Source organism: Colletotrichum tamarilloi, assembly GCF_030869305.1.
Source record: "Colletotrichum tamarilloi strain Tom-12 chromosome Unknown Scaffold_51.1, whole genome shotgun sequence".
In the NCBI taxonomy this organism is placed as follows: domain Eukaryota; kingdom Fungi; phylum Ascomycota; class Sordariomycetes; order Glomerellales; family Glomerellaceae; genus Colletotrichum; species Colletotrichum tamarilloi.
In genome coordinates this window covers 115,685-139,992 of record NW_026849434.1, presented here as the reverse complement: position 1 = coordinate 139,992, position 24,308 = coordinate 115,685, and the positions used below count along the sequence as shown (strand labels likewise).

At 52.3% G+C, this 24,308-nt stretch overlaps 9 protein-coding genes across 9 annotated transcripts; 4 read left to right on the top strand and 5 right to left on the bottom strand.

Moving 5' to 3' along the window:
- Nucleotides 1–426: 426 nt before the first annotated feature.
- Nucleotides 427–6,076, top strand: CTAM01_10702 (uncharacterized protein; the record flags this gene model as incomplete). The annotated part of the gene is made up of 8 exons (XM_060526716.1): nucleotides 427–617; nucleotides 688–1,558; nucleotides 1,631–3,321; nucleotides 3,385–3,774; nucleotides 3,828–4,142; nucleotides 4,534–5,449; nucleotides 5,539–5,881; nucleotides 5,970–6,076. The coding sequence occupies 8 exons, from the start codon at nucleotides 427–429 to the stop codon at nucleotides 6,074–6,076; spliced, it is 4,824 nt and encodes a 1,607-aa protein (XP_060378656.1).
- A 196-nt stretch (nucleotides 6,077–6,272) lies between these two features.
- CTAM01_10701 (heterokaryon incompatibility protein) lies at nucleotides 6,273–8,476 on the bottom strand (the record flags this gene model as incomplete). The annotated part of the gene is made up of 2 exons (XM_060526715.1): nucleotides 6,273–7,972; nucleotides 8,032–8,476. 2 exons carry the CDS (start codon nucleotides 8,474–8,476, stop codon nucleotides 6,273–6,275), a joined length of 2,145 nt encoding a protein of 714 aa, XP_060378655.1.
- A 187-nt stretch (nucleotides 8,477–8,663) lies between these two features.
- On the bottom strand, nucleotides 8,664–8,927 carry CTAM01_10700 (uncharacterized protein; the record flags this gene model as incomplete). The annotated part of the gene is made up of 1 exon (XM_060526714.1): nucleotides 8,664–8,927. A coding segment is annotated over one exon (264 nt), but the record flags the coding sequence as incomplete, so codon positions are not given.
- A 3,429-nt stretch (nucleotides 8,928–12,356) lies between these two features.
- On the top strand, nucleotides 12,357–13,999 carry CTAM01_10699 (major facilitator superfamily transporter; the record flags this gene model as incomplete). Its single annotated transcript, XM_060526713.1, has 3 exons — nucleotides 12,357–12,510; nucleotides 12,584–13,587; nucleotides 13,652–13,999. The coding sequence occupies 3 exons, from the start codon at nucleotides 12,357–12,359 to the stop codon at nucleotides 13,997–13,999; spliced, it is 1,506 nt and encodes a 501-aa protein (XP_060378653.1).
- Nucleotides 14,000–15,308: 1,309 nt separating this feature from the next.
- Nucleotides 15,309–16,369, bottom strand: CTAM01_10698 (uncharacterized protein; the record flags this gene model as incomplete). Its single annotated transcript, XM_060526712.1, has 4 exons — nucleotides 15,309–15,502; nucleotides 15,582–15,815; nucleotides 15,871–15,996; nucleotides 16,051–16,369. 4 exons carry the CDS (start codon nucleotides 16,367–16,369, stop codon nucleotides 15,309–15,311), a joined length of 873 nt encoding a protein of 290 aa, XP_060378652.1.
- A 2,586-nt stretch (nucleotides 16,370–18,955) lies between these two features.
- Nucleotides 18,956–20,284, top strand: CTAM01_10697 (uncharacterized protein; the record flags this gene model as incomplete). The annotated part of the gene is made up of 3 exons (XM_060526711.1): nucleotides 18,956–19,063; nucleotides 19,129–19,197; nucleotides 19,265–20,284. 3 exons carry the CDS (start codon nucleotides 18,956–18,958, stop codon nucleotides 20,282–20,284), a joined length of 1,197 nt encoding a protein of 398 aa, XP_060378651.1.
- A 771-nt stretch (nucleotides 20,285–21,055) lies between these two features.
- On the bottom strand, nucleotides 21,056–21,307 carry CTAM01_10696 (uncharacterized protein; the record flags this gene model as incomplete). The annotated part of the gene is made up of 1 exon (XM_060526710.1): nucleotides 21,056–21,307. One exon carries the CDS (start codon nucleotides 21,305–21,307, stop codon nucleotides 21,056–21,058), a length of 252 nt encoding a protein of 83 aa, XP_060378650.1.
- A 527-nt stretch (nucleotides 21,308–21,834) lies between these two features.
- Nucleotides 21,835–22,935, top strand: CTAM01_10695 (Mov34/MPN/PAD-1 family protein; the record flags this gene model as incomplete). The annotated part of the gene is made up of 2 exons (XM_060526709.1): nucleotides 21,835–21,859; nucleotides 21,926–22,935. The coding sequence occupies 2 exons, from the start codon at nucleotides 21,835–21,837 to the stop codon at nucleotides 22,933–22,935; spliced, it is 1,035 nt and encodes a 344-aa protein (XP_060378649.1).
- An 803-nt stretch (nucleotides 22,936–23,738) lies between these two features.
- On the bottom strand, nucleotides 23,739–23,948 carry CTAM01_10694 (uncharacterized protein; the record flags this gene model as incomplete). Its single annotated transcript, XM_060526708.1, has 1 exon — nucleotides 23,739–23,948. One exon carries the CDS (start codon nucleotides 23,946–23,948, stop codon nucleotides 23,739–23,741), a length of 210 nt encoding a protein of 69 aa, XP_060378648.1.
- Between the last annotated feature and the right edge of the window lie 360 nt (nucleotides 23,949–24,308).

Sequence of the window (24,308 nt, the reverse complement as noted above, 5' to 3'; positions counted from 1 at the left end):
TAAACCCCAATGCGTAATGTCCGGACCAATTGAGGTCCTCATCGACAAGAGTTTTCCGCGCAGAACCGAATTCTCAGGCTTTGTTGTGAGACGCATGAGTGGTCTGACTCTGCATGTATTGAGTGGAAGCCTGGTGAATCACTTGATTTGTTTCTATGAGTGAACTGCCGCATTGGTGAAAATTAAGTCAGCCACAGTCTGGGCGCATGCGAGTTGCTAGGTTTATTTCAATATTGTTTTCTGGTGTTGCCTGTGGTTGGTCCAAAATGACTTGGTGGCGTCAAGTCCGCGGCAAGAGATCTTGGCGGGGAAATGACTTGATTCAAACATTTCTCGACTCGCATTTCACTTTTAGTCCTTCGGATTTCAACGACGACGATTGAGACTCTGCGACTTGCTTCGTGAAGACGACCACTAACGTACGACATGGCAGCTGCGCCAGGGCGTACTGCCCACCAACCTACCGCAAGGGAACTCGTGGAAGGGATTGCCGAGGAGCATGGCATTGTTTCTGAGAGCGACTTGACGGAGATTGGAGCCATGAATCAACGCATTCGATCAGTCGTAGAAAAGGCTCTATTACAGAAAGATCAACTGATCGGTTCCTCGATTTTGACGTATGCTACAACCGCTCATCAATTAGGTCTGCTCAGTTGCAACTTCGACAGCTGCTAATCGTGACTGAAGCTTGGCAAAGAATCTCAACACTAGTCATGCCCGCTTTGTCTTCGAACTTCTTCAAAACGCCGATGATAATAAGTTCGTTGCAGCAAACAGTCGGGGTGTTGAGCCTTTTGTAAAGTTTAGTGTGTACCGAGAACGTATCAAAATTGAGTGCAACGAGGATGGTTTCACCTATCACGACCTCAAAGCCATCTGTGCGATTGGCCAGAGCTCAAAGAATCGCAGTCATGGTTACATCGGGGAAAAAGGTATCGGCTTCAAATCCGTCTTCATGGCTGCCTACAAAGTCAACATACTCTCGAACGACTTTTCCTTCAGCTTCACCCATCGGAAGGGCGACAGCGGGTTGGGAATGGTTACCCCTATCTGGGAACCAGACTTTATCCCGCAGTGTGAACAAGCTTCAAGTTCCATCACACTTCATCTTCATCAGTACGATGACACTTCTCTCTCAGAGGCGGCGCGGCAGAGGGAGGAAATTAACAGAGAGTTCGAAAACCTTCCAATCACCGTTTTGCTTTTTCTGAGGAATCTGCGACGCATCGAAATCCAGTTTCACGACGACAATGACACGGAAACAAAACGAGTGGAGTATTCCTTCTCAACTTCAAGTTCGAGCACTCTCATAGAGAGAGTATGGCTATCCGACCGTGAGTCTTCTTCTGGCGAGACTGTCCAAAGAAAGCATCACGTCACACGTCAAGTGATTCAAGATGCTCCTCCAAACGAAAATAGGGAGCTTTCTGAAGGCAATGGCCGTGCGGATGCTGAGACTGAAGTTATCCTGGCTTTCCCACTTACCGATGACTACACCCCCATCATTGATAACCAGCCAGTTTTCGCGTTCCTTCCAATGATGCCCTTGGGCTTCAAGGTAAGTAGGCCTTTGCAGCACAGAATTTTCCATCCACAACATTGCTTCAAGCCTGTGCTGATTTACAAGCAGTTCATCATCCAAGCTGATTTCGTCACCAACTCGTCTCGCGAAGGAATTGTGATTTCATCTGCACGTAACTTGGCAATCAGAAATGGTATCGCGACTTGTTTCCTCAAAGCCGTGGAGGAGATGTGCCAACATCCCATGTTGCAATTTCAATGGATGAGGTGGCTTCCACAGAGACATTCATACCCTTGGGATAGCTTCTGGAGTGGCTTGCTCGAAGACATTGTAAGCCGTATCAAGACGAGCAAGATTCTTCGCACAAGGGGGAGCGGTCACCTGGGCGGCATTCACTCGCTGCGTCGCCTACAGTCCAATTGGCTCGACGAAGCTGGGACTCCTTTATTTGACGACCTTGATGCTGAGATCTATGTTGCCGAAGAATACCAGGTCAAGGATCTAAGCTTGCTAGAGCCGTACGGTCTAAAATGGCTGTCTGCAGACGACAGACTAGCTCGGATCGAATATGACCTTGGCCAACCGATCGATAAATCAAGAATGAAGAATCTATCCACCAGTCCTCAGTGGCATTCACGAGCTGCCAGTATGATTCAGAGACTCGTGGCTACGGCATCCTCACAGGGCTTAGCGAGGATTCGGACTTTGGACATCATACCTCTGAGAGATGGCAGTTGGACCTCGATTAATCGCAACAAGCGACCCATTTACTTCCCCTACAGTGGGGATGATCTCGAAATCCCCGCAGACCTTCCTTTGTCTCTCGTCAGTCCTGAGGCATCTGCTGTGGACGATCGATACAAGCTCTTTGAACTGCTTGGTGTTCAAACAGCAACGGTTGAAGAGATCCAACAACTAATCTTTGAGGCTCCAATACCGATCCTTAAGACCGAGGCAACTCTGCTGGCATCTGTCAGTAATTTGAAGTTTTTATATTCGTCTCATCACGACACTTCTCATGACGTAGAGAGCTCGACCGCAATCGCCAATCTCTTTGTCTTTGATCACACAATGGAGGTTCAACTACCTCATCGCCAAGATATTTACCTGGCAACAAGCGGCCCCTACGAGCCTCGCCGTCTTTTGCAGCCTACGGCAACTCATCCAGACGGGTGCTTTGTGTCATTTCTTCACGATCAGTATTCCGAATGTCCTCCAGAGACACCGGCAGGGTTGGAGCAGACATGGTCTGATTGGCTTCAGCGCGTCCTGCAAGTACGCCGTCGTTTGAGACTAACCTCTTCTACATCTCCGGAAAGTCTTTCTCCCGAGCTCAACTACGTCCGCCTTTTTCGTCCCGAAAGCTTCATCGAAGCACTTCAACATCATTGGATGCTGCTGAATCATGATGACTCGAGTACCCCGAAGTTCCTTCGCAACCTTCGAGACCTCAACATCACATGCAAGGACGGCAGGGACTACCCACTCGCAGAGACAACTTTGCCACTGTTAGAGCTCCAGGCTGTTGTTTCCTCCTACCTTGGAGATTCGACAATCAGCTTCCTTCAAATCGATGAAGCCGCTCATTCTGTTTCATATCATTCAAAATGGGGCTTCTTAGTCAACGAGCTTGGTGTTCGAGCTCGAGATGACGTGAATTTGTATTTGTCAATTCTTGAAAAGGTCATTGAAAGTCAGCCACAACTAGGGAACTACAGGAAGATTTTGGGTCTTTACGAAATGATACAGCTTCGGTATGAGGAGTCTGCATCCAAAGACCAAGTTGCCACAGTTGTGAGGTAAGGAGCTACGCCCCAGCATGCAAAGAAGTTGACAAGCGACAAGTGACTGATGAGGAGTAGAAACTTTTGCCGTCAGAGACATTGCATCTTAGTTCCCATATACAATAATCAAGGAGAACAAAGAAGGGCCACTCTTGGAATCACTGCAGCCGAGGACAGCACACTGACCTGGAGAAGGCCGGATACCTGTGTCTGGGCAGCCCCAGGTGTCCCATATGCTTACACCGCTCTTGAGGGGCAACTCACGAATGATTGCTCCGAAGATCAAGCGGCTTCTCTGGAAAGGTTTATGAAATTGACCCTGGGAGTAGGAGACTGGGACGAAGACTGCTGCATACAGGAACTAAAGCACATGAAGGGTGCGAATCGCGATGATTTTGACTGGGTTGTGGAGATTTACGACTTTCTTCACAACTGTGACATGTTGGAAAGTCAATTGAAGGACTTCAGGTATGTTTCATAGCTTATTTACAACGAGAAATTTCTGACTTTCTCAAATTTAGGATCCTTTTCAGGACAACGCCCCTCATATTCGTTCCCAATGGCGAGACGTTCAGATGGTGTACAACAGCCGAGTGCTTATGGTCAAGCGGGGCTAAGATTCAGGGACGAACGACTCTCAGCTCCATCTACGAAGACTTGGAAGACTTCTTCGTCGAAACACTCGGGGTACAAAGACTAACTCTTGCAATGGCATGCGATGAGCTTCTGAAGAAGGGGACTGAGCAAACAGCCGCCACCATTGCCGAAGTTAAAGAAACAATATGGGCGGTGAACACCCTTCTTCAGACTGCAACGTTGTACCCTGACCCAGAGCAGTTACTGGAGAGTGCCATATTTCCCGTTGAATATCCAAATGGGCAGGTCTGTCTCGAGACTTTTCGCACACATTTCGTTATTAGGGACCGCAAACCCTTAGCCGCGATATTTGCTTCTAAAGTCAAGTTTCTGGACTTTTCTCTTGATGAAGTTCATAGGCTCAGTAACTTCTTTTCTTGGTTAGGTTTGGATTCCCGATATCTCTCCTCTTCCGTAAAGGAAATCTCTACTGTTGCCAGCGATTCTCAAATCAGAGTGCAACGTCCTGATAGAGATATTAGAAGGAGAGCAGGTGGAATCTCTAGGTATTTAATAACAGACTTCCCTGCCTGAATTCTCATTCAGGTGGTTCTCAAGCTGGAAGTTTCACTGACCTGATAACGACACTAGGGTTGCGTCTCACTTCAACAGTCCTCGTTCGGACGACGTCCATGGTCTATATCACACACTCCGTGCCACCGAAGTATTCGAAACGCATGGAATCTCATCTGAGATTCACCTTGTTCAGGATGGTAAAGCACACATCCATGCCAAGTCATCAAGCGAGCTTCACATCCGAGAGGCGGCTGGCCGCTTACAGATATACGTCCCTCTGAGCAAAGAGAGGCAGGATTTCTGTTATCACTCGAGTCTTCCAAGGCGTCTTCTGGAGTGGGTCATGACAGAACCCGAGACACAAATTTGTGGTGCAATACCACACCGAGCCATCAGTGCAATGAGCTCAGCTCTCAACGCACCGATCCAAAGCGTGTCACAGATCCTAGAGGCAGAAGGGATTATTGACTTGGGCGGTATTAATGAAGACGATCAAGGCCAAGAGTTCGAAGAGAGATCTGATGCCTCGCCTCCACCGGTGGCAGACTCTCAACGCCAAGGTTTCGCGGCTGAGATGCCCATAAGACCCTTCTCTTTGACGGGGCCCCGTTTCGTTTCAGGACCTGCTGTTACTCATCCTACATTTACGCAGCAGACAAGTACTCCCGCTTCACCTGATAGCAACAGAAGTTATCGCTTGCAGCCGAACTCACCTGTCGATGCAGCCGCCGCAAGCCTACCACCAGACATCTTTCATTTTGGGGAAACTTCCACGACACCCACTGCTACGGCCTTGCCTAGATTCGATGCGTTCAGCGCAGAGTATCTGAGAATACTCAACAACGTCATCTTTTCTGCGCGGCGTAGATCTTTTCCTGACCTTGGTCCTACAAGAACAGGACAGTCAGCAGAATGTGTCTCGACTCCTACTTCCAGTCCGTGGATACCTCCAGGAAGTGACAAGAAGATCGGCGCCGCCGGCGAGCTCTTTGTGAGTACAGATAATCTAAAACGTGTCTACTTTCTTTGACACAGTCCTCGATGACTACTCGAGACTCTTTACTCATTGGCTTCTTCCAGGTTTATGAACTGCTCTCGCATCTCAAACCTCCACTTCCAGGCTTTGGCATGGACGATTGGCAAAGTACGATGCGAAAACATGTGGCAGTTCATCCCGAATACTCCTACGTGACTCCTTGGGAAGGTCAAGAGACTGCCGACATCGTCTACGACGACAGGTTTGGAGTTCTAACTGAGATTCTTATCGGAAAGGGGTATTTGGAGCGGACCAAGTGGATCGGCAAGAAGCCTCAATACTTAATCGAAGTTAAGACCACGCCCGGAGATGCTGCAAGGCCGTTCTTTGTAAGCAAGTATCAGTACAACAGGGTAGGGCTTCAAAAACTTTCGCAATGGATGCATCGTTCAATTTGGCTGACCAACGTTTTATGGAAATGCATAGATGAGGTCTTGCACAGATGCGTCAACGTCCCCGGGAGGATCTTGCACAGTTTACATGCTGCTTCGAGTCTTCAACCTTACTACGTCGGACATCGATTTCAACGTCTACATGGACCCGTATGCTTTACAGCAGGACGGCACACTGATCTTCACGTAACATACTTGGCAGGTGGTCCCAATGCAAGGCAATAGAGCTGCTTGATAACTTTGAGTTTCCTGGTGTTTGGAGTGTCTGAGGCTAGAGTTCGTAATTGACAGGGTCTGATTGAGAGCATTGCTGATGCCTTGCTTTGGTCGCCCCCGTCTTCTATCAACCAGATAGTTTACTAGATTTTACTAGCCACTTCTCGCATTCAGATGATTCGTATGGTTCTAATTCCATCAAGACCACAATTGTTCGATAAGCTTCCATCGGCATTATGTGTCCCATTCTGCAGCATCTCAATCTCTTCTGCATCGTTGGTTACTGCCAGCCCAATCCTCTTGAAGACCTTCCTCTTCTCATCTACGGCCATCAGCAGAAGGCACCTCACAAAGCCACCAGGTTCATCCTGCTTCTGTGCGACAATGTAGTATAGCGATCCTGTGGTATTCTCGTCGTTGAAGCTTTCCTGGCCAATGTCCATGTGTACCAGAGGACCAATATTCCGTTGCGGATCTTTCCTCGATGCTATGACAATGACACCGTTGACTTTCAGAGAAAGGAACCGGCGTTGGCTGCCGGACTTCACAAACATTTCGAAGGGCAGCACACAACATCTAAGATCGACATGGCCTCCTTTTACCAGACCCGTCTTGTTTTTCGACACGTACTCGATTCGGACGTCTTCCACCTCTATGAGCAGTTTCGATTGATCAATCAGGGGTCCAGTTATGATTTTGCCATCGACTGAGGCCCAAGAGAATGATGGGGCCCTGTACACCTCGGGCCGAATAGATGGAGAGCCGTCGACCTGCGTCTCCTGATCAACATGCCATAGTAAATTGCTGGCTAAATGCTTCCGCCACATCCCCACGACATAGGTGTCGTCAACGAGAGTTTCGAAATGCTGAGCTATGCCTGAAAGAGCCAACAATTTGTCGGAGGCCATAGTCAAGCGGGTGCTTCCATACGCTCTCACGATTAAATCCCAAATTCGATGGTAGAACGTGGGGTCGTCCGGCTCTCTCTCTTGCGACATTGCATCAGGGCCGTAAGCTTCTTTACTGAGTCTCTTGAATTTTGTCGGAACGCTGTTTGCCAAGATTTCCGGCATCTTCTCTGGATAACACTCGGCCGCCACCTGCTCTCTACATTCCCAGAAGAGTTGATCGCGGCCAAAATGAAGAACACGTGGTGAAAGCAGACGCTCCTGTAGAACCCAGCCGCGCTTATTAAGATGACACTGCCCAACGGCATGGCCCCAAAATGACATGTCGATAATGCTGCAGTCGACGTATTCCGTTTCCAGTCCAAACCCCTCCGCATTGAGGCACATGTCGGTAGTAAGGCTCACTCTCGGATCCCGCTTGAAGAAAAGGCCCTTGGAACTATCGCGTGCTCCCGCTGCAGAGATGTTGCAAAATGAGTTTGAATACACTTTGTGCATCAAACCCGCTTCGACCAGCCAGTCGGAGAGATCGTCTCGATCCTGGAATATGCACAGCGAGTCGATCCAGAGGTACCGCACGCCTAGTTGTCGAGTGACTTGCACGGCTTCACGGAATGTCTTTGGAAGCTTGGAGAGCTCGATGCCTCTTTTGAAATCGTCGCACGTGGCTTTCTTCAGTTGCAGAAACTGGGCTGAACCCCAGCAATGACTCAGGGTCGCATAACGATCATTGTGCGAAGGCCGGTGTTCTGCCGTGATTACCAGACGGACAACATCTGTTCCCTCGCAACCAGCCTTGAGGTCAAGCAATCGAGTTGGATACCACGGATCCGCTTTCAGCTCAACGTTGCAAGCCGTGTGAGTAGACAAACAGGTTTGCATCCATAAGTTTGCTTTAGCCCACGCTTCCTCGGAGTCCGTGTTGTTACTGGAGAACGGTATCATCTTTCCGGCATCCTTGTCTGGTGGCCGATCACATTAGAAAAAGCTGACGGCTCATCAACCCGGCAGTGTTACTTACAATCACCTCTCTGTACCACATAAGTACCAGAAATATTTTTTTGATCAAAATGAATTTCATCCGTGAATCCCGACTCGAATGAAATGGATATCATCAAGTCAGACCCAATGGCTTTTAGACTCGGTTCCTCGAGAAGGACAACTGCGCCCATAGTCACTAGACCATCAAACTCGTCCAACCGTTGCCCAGGTGTCCAGGACTTTGCACCGCCTGCCCTAGGGCGTGAGGTCCAAGTGGCGTCGAACTCTCTCAGTCTAATCTGGTCCTCCTCGCTGATCTGGAGCCAGAACGGACGACATGTCTCGCAAGCGTCGAGGGCTGAAGCTTCAAGGCTCGCGACCGATTCGTGATGAGCAAGTAAAATGGTGGGCTCGGAGCCCTCGTCGGTATCGCGAACCCAACCCTTCCGGTGTTGGAATGCCCCAACGCAAACTTGACATAACATTCTGATAGACTGTGCAGATAGCAAGAAATCTGTACGACAGACCTGGTATGAAGACAGTTGAACACTTGTTGTTGTCTTTGAAGATGAGGCTGCCAGCATGCTTTGGGTGCCGCGCCATGTGGTCCAGTCAGGCCCATCTTGTTCGTGCGCGGGGTTAACACATACGGCTGAACTTCAGCTCGGTTGACTACACCGCAGAATTAAAGCTGATCATTGTGATAGGTGATGGTTCATGCATAAAAGCTGGGGTTGATAGGCAGGACAAAGATAAAGCCAGTCTGGGGCTGGGTGCCAAGACAGCCACAGCGCCAATGACCCTAGCCCATTGGATTGACTTCTTCGCACATAATTGTGGCCGACTGGGTTGCTTTGCAGAGAGAAATGGCAACGAGGGCGCGAATGGCTTCAGGTTTTTCTCACAGTCAACTTGACTAGAGTCAGAGCAGCATTTCTCAAGACTCCGATTTAACCCAGGAGAGGTAGCCCTCAACCCTCTCAAGTGTCTCCAGACTGATCAGAATTCTGATGCAGAGAAATTTGAGGCTGAATCGCGAGCGCAAAATGATAACGTTCGACGTTCGAGGAGGAATCGGTTCCGATGGTGTCTCGGCCTGGCTTGTACCGCTCTTGTACATCGTTAGGTGTGCGACCGCCGCGACAAAGACTGAATCAGGATGCTTGACTTACATACAAATGATGATTTAGTACTGGGCAAACTGCGCCATGATTGCCTCGAGAGGACTTTACAACTCGAATTCACCGCAACAACGACTTGGGCCCGGATCTGTTCTGTATCCACTGCCTTACCCACTTACACCGAGAAGCAATTACGCTTTCGGAATCAGAACCAATGTGTTTTCGCTTCTGCTGAGTTTGCGATCAGTGTGCGATAGAGGCTAAAAGCTACGCGCTTTGGATATGTTCTTTGGGTGGCGGGCTGCTATTCCGAATACTTGATGGGCCTCACCCGGTGCTCAAGCTTGAGTTGATAAGTTGGCGTTCGGTTGTAGCAAAGGGACATCATTTTGGGAAAGTGAAGTTTCTGAATCGCTTCAACTTGAGGTTTCAAAGAGAAGGAGAAAAAAGAGAAGATGCAGGGATGGAAGGGAGAAGGGGTTTGTCCACAACCCCCCTCACAGAAAGTTGGCTTTCTCCCTACAAGACTCTGACAAAGTAAGCCAAAATGACTGAGCATGGAAACAAATGATGCGGATGCCTTGATCGGTTTCGGACTTGAGCATCGAGACTATCGATTCATCGACGTCCTCAAAAACTCGGATGATATCGGAGAGAAAGCGAATCAATAATTGGGCATCACATTTAGTTGAACCTTTTTTCCCACAAGGTTGCAACACGAGTTCCGAAGCTCCGGGGGCCGCTCGAATCAGAACGGAGCAGTTGTCAACCTCCACGTGTGAATGTTGCAGAGATATTGCAAAATGACACTCCGGTGTTACGGCTCGAACGGTCCAGCTGCAAGCCTCAACTCCCTCACAACCACGCGCCTTTGCCGATCGGCTCGGGGCGGACCCACTGATGCCCGCCGGGCGGCGGGTCCAGGCCATGCAGCCACTTAGAAGCAGCCCGCCGGCGCGCGCAGGCGGCCAAACACTAAACAGTCATAGAGTTGACGCTTCTCTCGGCCGCCCACAGACGCACACACACTCGCAGAACACCATCTTCAGCCCATGGAACACACTATCGTCATTCCGGTCCCCGGAGTCGAAGATCAAGACCACAGACATGCCGCGCACTAGGTGAGAACTAGCGGAGACGCCGTGCGACATCCCGCGCTGTCGGTTTATACGGCCATGTGCGCCTAGCATTGGCATGGAGCTGATCTATTGCTGTCAGCCTGTCACTGTCGATGTGGTGTAGGTGTCAGACAGTCAGATAGATCTAGTCTTTAGGTGCCGGCGGGCGGATAACATCTATCACAAGCCTAGACAGCTCTGGCTTATTGCCTATCGTGACATTTTGCAACCATTTTCAGACAACACCAAACGAGCCTTCGGTCATACTACACGCTACTATGGGTTAGGTGAACGGCTCCCCCTTCCACGGGGCCACTGCCGAAGAATGGAGCTTTAGGACTTCCGCCCCGGTCGCGGATGGCGGAGGATGCGTGGATGGGCCCATATTGATCAAATCGCTTCGTGTAATCCCACGCAGTCAATTACACTGACATCAACAGACACACACGAGGGCGTTTTTGGATCAGTAACGCTTGGAGTTGCCGTCGGCCGTGGCGTTTTCTCAACCTCGTCTGCCAGAGACCGTTATCAGCAAGCAACGCCTCCAACATTACGCCGCGACGCGGCAGCGTAGATACACGAGTCAGATCCCCGACGTCAGCGAGATGAGACGAACAGGTTTTTTGGGTATGTCTTTTGCGTCCCTTCATTTCGAGATTGAGTGAGAACACTCCCAAAAAGGAGAGTACCCGAGAGGCACAGCTCTGAAAAGGAGACGCAGAGAGTAAACCATACAAGGAACAACCCTCAGCTGTCAGGTCTGATTCGGGTCCACGGCGATAGGAATGGGGACTCATGGGAAGATGGAGAATGAAATCGTTGTTGCATTTGGGGGTGGGCTTGCCATCATGCACGAGCCCGCTGCCGCCGCCGCCCACCTTCAAGCGTTGAAGGGTGAAAGGCCGGCCCCCTTTCGGAGACCCACGAAGAGGTCTTGAATAATATCCTCATGTCTTTGCATCTGCAGTCTTGGCAAGCGACAGGCTGACAGACGATCCGAAGAACGGGGTTCAATATCATCTTGAGTATTAGCCTCCATTACAGGCTTACAAGCGTACGTAGACCTCGTGTTTTCTGCACTTGCTATTGATCGGACCCGGAAATGCGGCAATTTGTGACAGGCTTCTAGTTCCCAGGCTGTCTTCAGCTGGCATGTGTGATTGTCTCAGTCTCTTACTCCCTCTGTCCCTCTCTCTCTCTCTCTCTTCCTCTCACAAATCAAGCCTGATTAATCTTCTTCTTCTTTGTGGTGTTTTGCAGGCCGAAAATTTTGCAAGCCACCCCGAGAACCGGACGCACGGCAGTACGCCGAACATTGCCCAACTGAACCTGAACTAGGCATGGATTATTCGCAGGCTTGCAGGAATCTAATCGCCTTCTGGGAAATGGTTCACGCGGTGCTAGCTTCCGAGTCCGGGGTTGCCCCCGGGTCGGACGAGAGCAGCCCAAGACGGAGGAGAACACTGACACAGGCCAGAACTTTTTTGACTTGGTCGTTATCTAGGGCGTTTCCGCTCTTGTGATTGGATGGAACGTTATCTCCCCCGCCGGCATTTACATATTGAATTTGACTTCAGTCTTTTGCAAGACGGTTAGCTTTGGGAGGGGGGGGGCGTGGTCGACGACTCGACACTAAGACTGGAGACCCCGAACAGTCGGGACATTTCCCACGCCACCGCGCCCATCCTATCACAGCTCTCAATTGGGTTCTTTGAGAGAGATAAGGCAACATTTTAGTTGTACGAATACCGTTTCTAAAACCAGATTGTCGCGGGGTCGCAGTGAATTCTATGGGGATTTCGAAGTCGGGATGGATCGAACCATGTGGGCGGGAACCCAAATGCAGTAGACGCTAGGAGGCCACGGGAGCTAAGCATCGACTTATAACAACTCGACTTCCCTCCTCGTCCGAACTGAATCCTGAGAGTGTGTCCGAACCACAAGTCCATCAACAACTTCGTCGACTCTTCACCTCGCCGCCCTCACCAAGCCGGCTTTCACAGGGCAACCCACCCAAACGGTGTCTCAGCGGTCGTTGAATCTAGAGTTCAACACCAATCCCGCGATCGAACACCCTTCACCGAGGCCTCACCGAAATCTCCACAGTTCATCCCAGAACCGCAACGATGCCCGACTGGAAGGCCATGTTCGCCCCGGCGCCGTCCCTGGACGTGCCCGGCCTCGAGACCGTCGACCTTGCCGACAAGGAGATGGAACGCCGCATCGTCCGCAAGCAGGATCTCAGAATCCTTCCCTGGATTTGCATCACCTACCTCCTGAGTACGTTTTCTCCAGCATCACGAGAAAAGACGAGAAAGTTGCCATCAAACATCCACTAACACGAGAATCACAGACTACCTCGACAGAGTCAACCTCGGCAACGCCCGCACCCTCAACAACGACAAGCCCGAAGACAACATCGTCACCATGCTCAACCTCACCGGCCAGCGCTACAACGTCGCCGTCGCCCTCTTCTTCGTCCCCTACGTCCTCATGGAGTTCCCCTCCAACATCATGCTCAAGTACTTCTCCCCCTCAAAGTGGATCTCCCGCATCATGGTCTCCTGGGGCATCGTCACCATCTGCACCGCCGCCTGCACAACCTACGGCGGCCTCCTCGCCGTCCGCATCATGCTCGGCCTCGCCGAGGCCGGCTTCTTCCCGGGTATCATGATGTACCTCTGCTTCTGGTACAAGCCCGAGGAGCGCGCCACCCGCATGGCCATCTTCGCCTCCTCCGTCGCCGTCGCCGGCGCCTTTGGCGGTCTCCTCGCCACCGGCATCTCCTTCCTCAACCGCAAGGGCGGCCTCACGGGCTGGCAGTGGCTCTTCATCCTCGAGGGCATCCCCGCCGTCATCGTCGGCGTCATGGTCTGGTTCATGCTCCCCGACTACCCCCAGACCGCCGCCTGGCTCACCCCCGAGGAGCGCGCCTTCGCCGTCAAGCGCCTCGGCCCCTTTGCCCCGTCCATGTCCGACAAGCACTGGGACAGCAAGGTCGCCAAGAAGACCATCATCGACCCGTACTTCTGGCTCTTCGCCATCATGTACTTCCTCATGACAAACTCCCTCAACGCCTTCGGCTACTTCGCGCCCACCATCGTCTCCTCGCTCGGCTTCAAGGGATACAACGCCCAGCTGCTCACCGTCCCGCCCAACGTCTTTGCCATGTTCATCATTATCGGCAACTGTCTGCACAGCGATAGGACCAAGGAGCGCTCTCGCCACGTCATTGGTGCCTTGATCTTCGTCGCGACGGGATACCTCCTCCTGGCCATCGTCAAGCACTGGGGTGTGCGCTATTTTGCTGTGTGCATTATTGCTTGCACCAACGCCGCCGTCCTCCCTTTCGTTGCTGTAAGTTCACGAATCTCCATTGAGGCATTGAAAAGAAGAAAAAGTAGACTAATAAGTAAAATAGCACCGCACCGCAACCGTCCAGGGCTCCACCGCCACCGCGCTCGCGACCGGCGGCATGATCGCCATCGCCAACACGGGCGGTATCTCCGCCCCCTTCCTCTTCCCCAGCACCGACTCCCCCATGTACAGCATGGGTAACTGGACCATCTTCGCCTTCCTCGCCACAACCGCCATCCTCACCGGCTACGTGTGGTACGTCTTTGGCAGCCACTCGGGCTACCGGACCGGCACCAAGGACGCCGCGGGCAACCTCGAGGTCCTGGACGCCGGCGCCGGCGACCCCGATGAGCTCATGAACAAGAAGATGGGCATCGTCACCGACCAGGACAAGAAGGATGAGGAGGCTTAGACGAGTCCTTTCTTGCCTTGGTAGAGAGAGAACGGAGTAATTTGGAAAAAGGGATAGACTTTTTGCGCGCGTTGGTTGTATGGATATAGAAACTGTTGATACCCCCGCTAGACAGCGGTCGCCTCAAAAGGCACAATGAAAGCTTATGTTGGATGATTTACGTCGACTCGCGGTCCACGGATGTGTTTCTGTGATTCACTTACCTCGCTACATCACCGGGAACATCATTAAACGGGCGCGGAAAACACTTGCCGACGGGGCAGGGATGATGAACTACTAAACGAGGGGATCACGACTCTTAAGGAAACAAAGTTTTGTACCACGGAACGGAAGAAGAAACGAACCGCCAAGGCAAACGTGCTCCTGGGGTTCCCGCAGTCTTGTGTAACTTCCATGACGTGAACCGCGAGTGCCACGGGACATGCCTAAAGGTTGTGTTGCCTGCCTCATGTAAGCCAAGCCTGTCAGAGTTCCGGGCGCACACGAGACTTTCGGCAACGACATGCGCCGCGGCTCTTCTGTCTTGCACCCATATTCTACGGCTGTCTCAGAAGCTTCGGCGCAGGAACAAGGCAAAAAGTATATCGCGAAGCTGGCCAGTCGTATCACGAGTTATACCGTGTACTAGGTATAGGGATTGACTCGCAGGCTGCAGCCGTGGAGAGAGATGTTTTGTAATCGGGAGTTGTCAGTGCGCCCACCACCACAATTAGCCCGCGGATGTCGCAGACATCACGAAATTGTCAGAGGCAAAAATACAGCACACGAAGCGCCTATCGCCAGTGTTCAGAACCGCAAAATGCAAAAGAAGTGGGCCCTAACCAGGATTCGAACCTGGGACCTCTCCCATGCGTGTCGTGAAGACCCTAAGGGAGAATCATACCGCTAGACCATCAGGGCTAATCGGTTGTTCAACTGTTGCCAGGTGGCGCTCGTTCATAGGGGGGAAGGCCAAAAGTTGTAATATATTTGGCTCTCAATAGACAGCGGGAGCTAATGCAACTCAGTGAGAGATTAAGTCTGGCACCTCCAAACTCATTCCAACCTTTAATTCCAAACAAGAGCAAACTCGAGAACCTTCTGCATCCTCCCCGACAACATTTAAGGCGTATGCGAACAGGAAACTTTGCTGAGGCTTTATTTGTTCTCTGGGGAAAATGTTATCCGTTCGCGGACTGCATTGCCGCTGTTATGCTTTTTAATATGTATGAAGGTCAACCCTTGCTGTGTTACCCTGCCTTGCCCACCACCTTTCCGTAACTCAAAACTCATTTTCGATTCCTTCCACCTGGGGTTGTGCCGAAAAAGCCTATTCCTCATTCTCAAACGTCACCGAATGTGTCAGCGCCCAGTCCCGAATGTCGTTGAAGTTGCGGCAGGTGTGCAGCGTGCTGAAGTCGGGCCAGTGGCCCTCGAGCGGGAGATCCGGGTACATCTTGAATGTGAAGACGCCAATGTCGGCTTCGCACATCAGGTTCAATCTCAGGGCTTCGATGCAATGGTCTAGTGAGCTCGTTAGCAATGCGGTTTTCTCTGCATTCTTGCCACTCATGCTCATGGCTCATGAATCGTGGTGACTTACTCAGGTGTCCTCTCAAGTCCTTGTGCTCAACGGCCACGTCGCCGCCGACCTCTTTCCTTGAGTAGTACTCCGGGTACGTAGCTTGACGGAGCAGGTTCAGGCAGTGAAGCTGGTGGAACACCTCAAGGCCGACACGGTAACCTTCCTCACCCGTGACGGCATTGGTGGTCTTGATTGACTTGGGATCGAGACCGAGCTTGTCGAGCTCGGCGCGCGAGATCATCTGGTCGCCGACTACGCCTCATTAGCTTCTATCATCACGTCACCAGCCATTGGGTCGTCTTCTTACTATTGTTTGTGATGTGATCCCATGCTCTGTCGATCTCGTATCCAGCACCGACAAAGGGTGACCAGTCCATAATGGGCGTCAGGTTGTACCTTTCGGTGTGGTACTTGATGATTCCTGCAGCAGGGGCTATGAACTGTCAGCCATGATGAAGGATGATAGTCATTGGGCGATGATTCTTACACCATGACGAGTACTTCTCCGTCACCCAAGTATCGTCCTTATTGGTGTTGCCATAGCGAAGGCAGAATGATGCAGCAAACAGCGTGACAGACGTCGTCAAAAGCACGGCGTGAAGAGCCCAAGGCCAATACCGCAGAAGCCGCCGCGCCTTCTCTTTGCACGGGTGTTCATCGCCGAGCCTCATCCGCCTCCATGTCGCTTCGTTTCCTCCTGTGGCGGCCTCTACGTTCTCCGTGCTCTCCGTGTTGAGGCTTCCGGCGAGACTCTCGACTTCCTCCTCCTCGTGGGGTACGGACCGGTAGACCTTTTCTGAAGACATAATTATTAAAGAGAGAGGGACCCTCTTCGGCAGGCAAGGTAGTAGCACCGGAAGGTTAAGTTGGAGCACGCCAGGTGCCTTAATTAAGAAAGAATAGAAGGCGAAAGAAGGGATGCTGTCACGAATTTGACTGCAAGGGAATAGTACAACGACGTCAAGTCGGGTATAGAAACGGATGATGGGAATTGAAAGTGACCAAACAAGAAAGAGACAAGAAGGGAGAATAATAGAGTGGTAAGCACAGAACGGGGAGAAGGGGAGGGGAAACAGTTCGGAGGCAAGGCCAGCAGCTCTCTGAGAAGGTAAGAAGAGACGAGTGCCAAGACGATCGCTTCGGGCGCGGAAAATCAGATTACCAAACTAATGGGTGATCACAGACCGTCCAAGTCGATTAGTCGATGGGTGTGGGAAGAGGAGACTCGGTAGGGAGAGAGGGAGAGAGAGGGCACGGGCAAGAGGCGGCGTCAGCGAGAGGCTACGCGCCGCAACTATGTCCCAACTCGAACAATGACAGGACTCGACTTTGGAAGGGGACCCAGTTCGCTCAAGACCGAGGGAGGAAAAGTCGCCGTCTGGCAGGTGTGTGCAATGCAACCTCGCCCCGTTGGGATACTTGGGATCCATGGACCATAGTGGCATAGGCTCTGGATAGTCGGATGGAAATTGCCAGCTAGCGAGATGTCATCCAGCCACCAGAAACGTTTGGGCTGTTTGATCTTCGTTGCGAAGTTGCGGCACAGGCCAAGAAGCCGATCATCCCAAGCAAGAATAGACGAGACAGAAAAGAGGTCGAGTCCGTCACAGCCGGGGGCGCGACTGGGAATGTAAGTCGACTCGGTCAAGTTGCAAGGCTTGGTTCAAGTGGTCATGGGCAATACTGCGTGCTACGTGCGCCGTGCAGTGAGGGATGATAATAGATGGTCGGAAATAATTAGCCGCTCTCGTCCAATAACCACGGCGATGATTGGGCTGGCCCTTGTTGATGAACAATCCCATGAACGGGATTTCGTGCAGTCTTGGTAACATCTGCAGGGCTACTCATGTCAGGTTTAGTCAGGCCCAAGCCCTGGCTCTTGTATCCTTGCCTCCGTCCCTGCAGCAGGCTTTTTGCCTCGAGAATGTGATAGAGAGCTGAGAACCTTCTTCCCATAGTCAAGAGTTGAAGAGACTCAAAGAGAGAGAAAGAAGCAAAGAAAAAGGGGCCCCTGGTAATGGCACAGCTGAGGCGTTGGTGCGGTGTCTCAGAACAGGGGTGTGTCGAAACGCGGAGTTTGGTGCGACAGGGTATGGCTTGCGGGGGAGATCCCACGACCAGTCACCACGTTCCAGCGCCTCCAGCCCATCCCACAGGGGATGCACCGACCACTCACGAACGCCGCAAGGCGCCAGGGAAGAGCCCGGGCCGCCTATGAGGCTCAAAACCCGGCAACTTGATGCCGCATTGCTCATGGAATATCCACCACCACAGGACACCAACAGTGGTCGGTTTTGAGTCGGTACACCTTTTTAATCTTGACCCAGGTTCGGTTGCTGTCAGGTCTTGGCATTCTGGGACTGTGGCTGTATCAGAGGTCCCTTGTGCGGCTCATCCTCTCTAGCGTACGAGTAACAGTACGACAGGAGATGGCTGATGGATCATCACCGGGCCACCCTACCAGCGTATTTCCCCGACACACTGCGGCGTCGCGAAGACCTTCCGTAACGTCCTGTCGATCAGGCTTAGCATCAGATCGTGTTGGGGTCTGTCGAACGAGACGCCAGGCACAACGAGAGAACACCCTCGCTTTCCCCTGTGTGCTCCCCGTCTGCTGACCGCCCAGGGTAGTCTTGGAACTTCTTGGAACTGAAACTGCAAGCGAGTCCAGTACCACATCCATGTTCATGTCTAAAGGGAATAAGGTAGTATGCTTGTTGTCTTCTCATTGCTTGGTACGAGGAGTGCTCCGTATACGAGCTTTCGAAGTGGAGGACGACAACCATCGTCGATACCGCAAGCGCGGGATTCGGCTCACATCCTAGTCCAGGAACCTCCCTTCCAGCCTCCCCGCGTCCAGCATCTTGGTGCTGTTCGACATCATCAGCGTAGCCCCGACGAGTTTTGAACGAGTCCCATCTTTTGCGGCTAGCTCAGTCCGAGCAACTATCGCAAGCCGTCATAGCCCATGGCCCTGTCTCTCCACCCCCTTTCAGACCCTTTCCATCTGGTATCCCGACTCTGAGACGTTTCTGGTCCTACGCGGCAGGCCGATCAGAGTTTGACGCCTTCTAGTCGAGGCCCTTTTCGTCCAAACTTGGGGCTTCAACCCATGCCTTCGTCACTTAGTCGAATGGAGACTCGGGAATGGACCAAGTGCCGTGCCAAAAGGGGGGGTGCCTTGTCAATTCGCTGTGGAGGGACGAAAACGCAGAGGTCGTTGAGCAAGATATAATATCTTCTCAAACCCGCTCATCAGCCCACCATTGCCTGACCATCCGTACATCTCATTCCACTGTTGGCCCCTGATCGCTTGACGCGACCCTTCATTCCTTTCTCTTGTAATCCAGTTGCTGTCATTTGCTGCCGGTCAGCCAATCATTCTTTTCAAGATGCACTACCCATCCTTTGGCCACTTCCTCTTGGCGAGCATCCTTGCCGTCCAAGGTGTTCAGTCGTTGAACCTCATCCCCACGGGTCAGGTCGCCAGACGCTATGTAGTAAGTTTGCCTTCCACGATGAGTCTAAAGTGTGGGAACGCGAGGACTAATATGAGGTTAAATAGGCTCCCGCCTTGGCACTCGCCATGCCTGCCCTGGCTGCGCCCCAGGCTGCCAGCATCGAGGCTCGTGAGGTAAAATCCAATCTTCTCAAATGTGCTCAGATCAAAGAGTTATATATATACTAACACCTCCTCTCAGCCTCACCACCGCGGCAAGAAGACCAAGAAGGCCAAGGCCGCTAAGCGCGAGGAGTCTGCTGTCGATGAAGCCTTTGAGGCTCACGACATCGAGGCCCGCGAGCCCCACCACCGCGGCAAGAAGACCAAGAAGGCCAAGGCTGCGAAGCGTGAGGAGTCTGCTGTCGATGAAGCCTTTGAGGCTCACGACATCGAGGCCCGCGAGCCCCACCACCGTGGTAAGAAGACCAAGAAGGCTAAGGCCGCCAAGCGCGAGGAGTCTGCCGTCGACGAGGCTCTCGAGGCTCGTGATATTGAGGCTCGTGAGCCCCACCACCGCGGCAAGAAGACCAAGAAGGCTAAGGCCGCCAAGCGTGAGGAGTCTGCTGTCGACGAGGCCCTCGAGGCCCGCGATGTCGAATCCCGCGAGCCTCACCACCGCGGCAAGAAGACTAAGAAGGCCAAGGCTGCTAAGCGCGACGAGTCTGCCTCCGACGAAGCCATCGAGTCTGCCGAGCACGAGATTGAGGCTCGCGAGCCCCACCACCGTGGAAAGAAGACCAAGAAGGCGAAGGCCGCCAAGCGTGACGAATTTGTCTCTGAGGAGGCCGTCGAGTCTGCTGAGCACGAGATCGAGGCCCGTGAACCCCACCACCGCGGCAAGAAGACTAAGAAGGCGAAGGCCGCCAAGCGCGATGAGTCCGCCTCCGACGAAGCCATCGAGTCTGCCGAGCACGAGATTGAGGCTCGCGAACCCCACCACCGTGGCAAGAAGACCAAGAAGGCGAAGGCTGCTAAGCGTGACGAGTCCGCCTCCGACGACGCCGCTGAGCACTCCGTCGAGACGCGCGAGCCCCACCACCGCGGCAAGAAGACCAAGAAGGCGAAGGCTGCCAAGCGCGACGAGTTCGCTTCTGAGGACGCTGCCGAGCACGCCGTTGAGGCTCGTGAGCCCCATCACCGCGGCAAGAAGACCAAGAAGGCCAAGGCCGCTAAGCGCGACGAGTACGCCGCCGTTGAGGCTCGCGCTTTCACCGCTTAAGGGGGGTTGTCCAACTTTGTGGCAGACATGGGGGCCAACAACTTAATGCTCTGACCCGGGCAACCCTTGAGTTGAGACGACCGCCAGTTCTTCCTTGTATCTAGAGTCCGAAATTCACAGCAAATTACATCAAGTTCGGATTCGGTTGACAGGTTCGCGTTCGCAAACCAACTTGGCCAATGCTGTGTTGTGTAGACTAGAAAATCAGCTTCTCATTTTTCCATATATTTTTAACAGTAATAATGACAGTACCAAAGTGCATTTTCTCTTGGCCCAAACATGTCCTTGGTCGTGCGTCGTTGACCGTGAAACTCTACTGCCGTCGCAAGGCCGGCAGACTTCGGTCTGATTCTTTTTTCTCCTTTGCTGCTTGCATGAACCGCAACGTGTTGCGACGAAATTAGTGTTTCGCCTCAAAGTCATTCCTGACGTTGGGACGATATCGAAACATCTCGGAGCCGGACCGGCCGCCCATTGCGGAGGCGGGGTGACTAGGACACCCCTCGTTATCGCGCTCGTAACGTCCGTATGGTGGATGCGAAAGCAGCGGAGACCCCGATCAAGATCCCAAAGACCAGTTGACGGACATCCATGGTGGAAGTACGCGAATAATTGACCCGGGACTAGCGATATCCGAAAATGCCATGACGTGTGTCGTTTGTTGGAGCCACTTGACCCAGCAACTTGGAGGCTCACGGATTTCCACATTGCCAAGAGTTGCTGTTCGAACGTGATCTACCAGGGACGCCCAGTGATTCGTTTCGGAAAGGATCATTGCCAGGAACTGCGAGCCTTGGGTCGTAGCAACTCGTCGAGATCGCTTTCGGTCCTTTCCCCAAGAACCCCCGTGGTCTTTTGCTCATCTCCCGCTGATTTGTACCATCGATTGAACCGTGGATCATGGACGGCCATCTCCCGAACTAGTTCCACTTGGCAGTTCTCAACTTCATCACAATTCCAGTATGTAGCCACATGGAAATAGCAGACGAGACGGGAGGCCTGAGCATAGCCGAACATTCGCATCTTCCATTCCAATTGGTATGGCTCGCGACCGTAGGCTGATTCTTTTTTTGACTTTGCTCGAATTTCCAAGGGTCAAAGCGAACTTCCGTCATCTTGTCTGTTACATTAAAGACCGCAAAGTCCGGCTGGACCAATGCCAGCTCGTCGAGACCGAAGCTAGAATGTTGACTAACATCTTTTTCATCGTTCTCTTTCATTAAATGTGAATACCGTGTTTCTTGAGCTTGATGTGATCGAATGCTTGATTGGCGTTCACCGTGTTGATGATGTGCATGATGGGTGGTCGTGGAGCTCTCAGGTCGCGATTAGAATAAGGTAGCGAATGCCTGACGAGGCTTATGTAATGCACCCACGCTCCGCCTCGAAGTGATAGCTTTATCTTATCGATAAGATACGGCTGAGGCAGCTGGATGGTGGGGTAAGTCCTTCCATTGTCACCAGCATCTCCAACCTTCCTGTGAGCCTAAGCCGTCCCTCAACGTCATCTCCTGCAAACACAACTGCTCACGCGGAAACGAGCAGTCAAGATGGAGACAGCTCTCAAGTCGTGGGGTATGTCGTGAAATCTTTTACACTGTCGCCATTGCCGCGCCCAATACAGCTGACCACTTGCTCTAGAGCTCGACAACAACGTAAAGTTGGTTGACACCAAGCGCGACGCTCTCTACAACCTCGACCACGATGCCCAGAAGGAACAGATGAACGCCCGCCCGTGGGCCGCGAACCCGAACCACTTCAAAAATGTCCGCATAAGCGCCGTGGCTCTCATCAAGATGGTGATGCACGCCCGTTCCGGCGGCAACCTCGAGGTGATGGGTCTCATGCAGGGCTATGTCAATGGCGACACTTTCATCGTTACGGATGCCTTCCGATTACCCGTGGAGGGAACCGAGACGCGCGTCAACGCCCAGGGCGACGCCGAAGAATACATGGTCGAATACCTCAGCCTCTGCCGTGAGCAGGGCAGAATGGAGAACGTCGTCGGGTGGTATCACTCACATCCGGGCTACGGCTGCTGGCTGTCCGGCATCGACGTCGGCACCCAGGCGCTGCAGCAGCAATTCCAGGAGCCCTTCCTCGCCGTCGTCATCGACCCTGACCGCACCATCAACGCAGGCAAGGTGGAGATTGGAGCTTTCCGAACGTACCCCGAGAACTACATCAAGGAGAAGGAGGGCGGGGCCAGCGGCAGTGGCGTTACCAGCGACGGATGGCAGGAAGTCCCTCTGGCGAAGGCGGCAGAGTTCGGCGCTCACGCGAACAAGTACTACAGCCTCGAGGTGTCCCATTTCAAGAGCACGCTTGAGTCCCAGATGCTGGAGCTGCTGTGGCACAAGTACTGGGTACAGACGCTGAGCCAAAGCCCGCTCATTACGAATCGCGACTACGGAAACAAACAGATGCTTGATCTCGCATCCAAGATCAAGGAGACTACGACACAAGTCGCCCGTCAGGGACGGAGTGCTCCGGGAACGGGTGGTGTCGGCGCGGCCAGCAAAAAGGTCGACGGACTGCTCGAGAAGCTCGTGAAGGACAGCAATACTGTGGCGATGCAGGAGCGGACTGGTCTCGTTGCGATGGAGGTGAAGAAGAAGATCTTCAATGACGTGAGCACGAATGCGTCGTGAGTCTGGTAGAAGTTTCGCTTTGTTGCTTGGCCTCGATACAGGTCTTCGCGAGGTCCTGGGCATGATAGATGGCGTTCAGAGGATAGGGTGGGCTTTGGCCCCGAAATGATGACATGATTTTGAGCCGTAATCGCTGCTGTAAAATGATGTTTTACCTGATTGAAGTGCCTCCGCTGATATCCCACTAAGTCTTTCAAGCCCTCTAGCCTTATTGTGACTGTTTGAGCTGCCCACGTGAGGCTTGAGCTTGACCACGATCTTGAATCGTAAGCTGTTTTCCGGGTGAAAAGTACACACCTAGTATCCCGCGAATACATTGCACCTAAAAAGCTCAGCCTCAACATACGATGACCTTCAGATGACACGTTCCAAGGGGCCGAGACGGTTCATTTCAAGCTGGCATCGAATACTCAGCAGACGAAAGCAGCCTCTGTGCCGATGAAGTCCCTTCCTTTCTTCGGTTCTCTGCCAAAGGAAGGAAATGATTTTCGCAGCCACATCTGACCTTGTTACATTTGCATGCCTTCCTACTAATTCTTTCGGTCCAGACACAGGCTTTCGGACTAAATATTTGCTGTGTTACACAGATCACTCTGAACTTGCAATTATCGAATGCATCAGACCGGTGAGAGCTCCTAAGTAACTTCGCCGACCAAGTGATGTCAACTTTTCCCAATCATGCTCATTCACGAATATTTCATCTCTCTTATAACGCTTGCAAAAGGTTCCCTTCCTGGGCGAACCAACGCCGTTTCCCATCGTCAGTGACCAAAACATAGCTAACATCACCTGACGGCGGGTCCTCAGTGAAGCTTCTCGGCTTTCCCTTGCTCCAGCACTATATCACACTCTACGTCTATGCCTTGTCTAGTGAGAAATACATACAGATGCACAATCATGTTTGTTTGCGCTAGGATGAGACCCAGGAAGACCGGCTCAAGTTGCGCGTCGCCGGTCCTCAGCAAGAAAACCATGTTCAGAGCCAATGCCATCCAGTATTTCAATACTGTCATCCAGAAACGAGTAGCTCATTTCTTGTCAAAGAGTTTTTGCCTTCAGCCCTTATCGAGTAGTAGGTTCATCGCTCAACACATCCGTCCAGGAAACGACCATCTGGCGCGATGTACGACCTTAGATGTGGCATTTCCCAAGCACACTGGCTTATGGAGTGTACTTCCCGAATGTCACCACGTTCATGTCGAGCTTAAGCCAACATCACTACTGTAGAGAATGATTCAATGATCATGGCTATTAGGTGGCGATCTCCTGGTAAAATCGCACCGATGGAGTGCTTGTCCCGCCACATATGAAGACAAACCTCTCAGACATCACCAGCTCTCTGGACTCAATGGAAGGTTCTTCAGAGAGAGTGG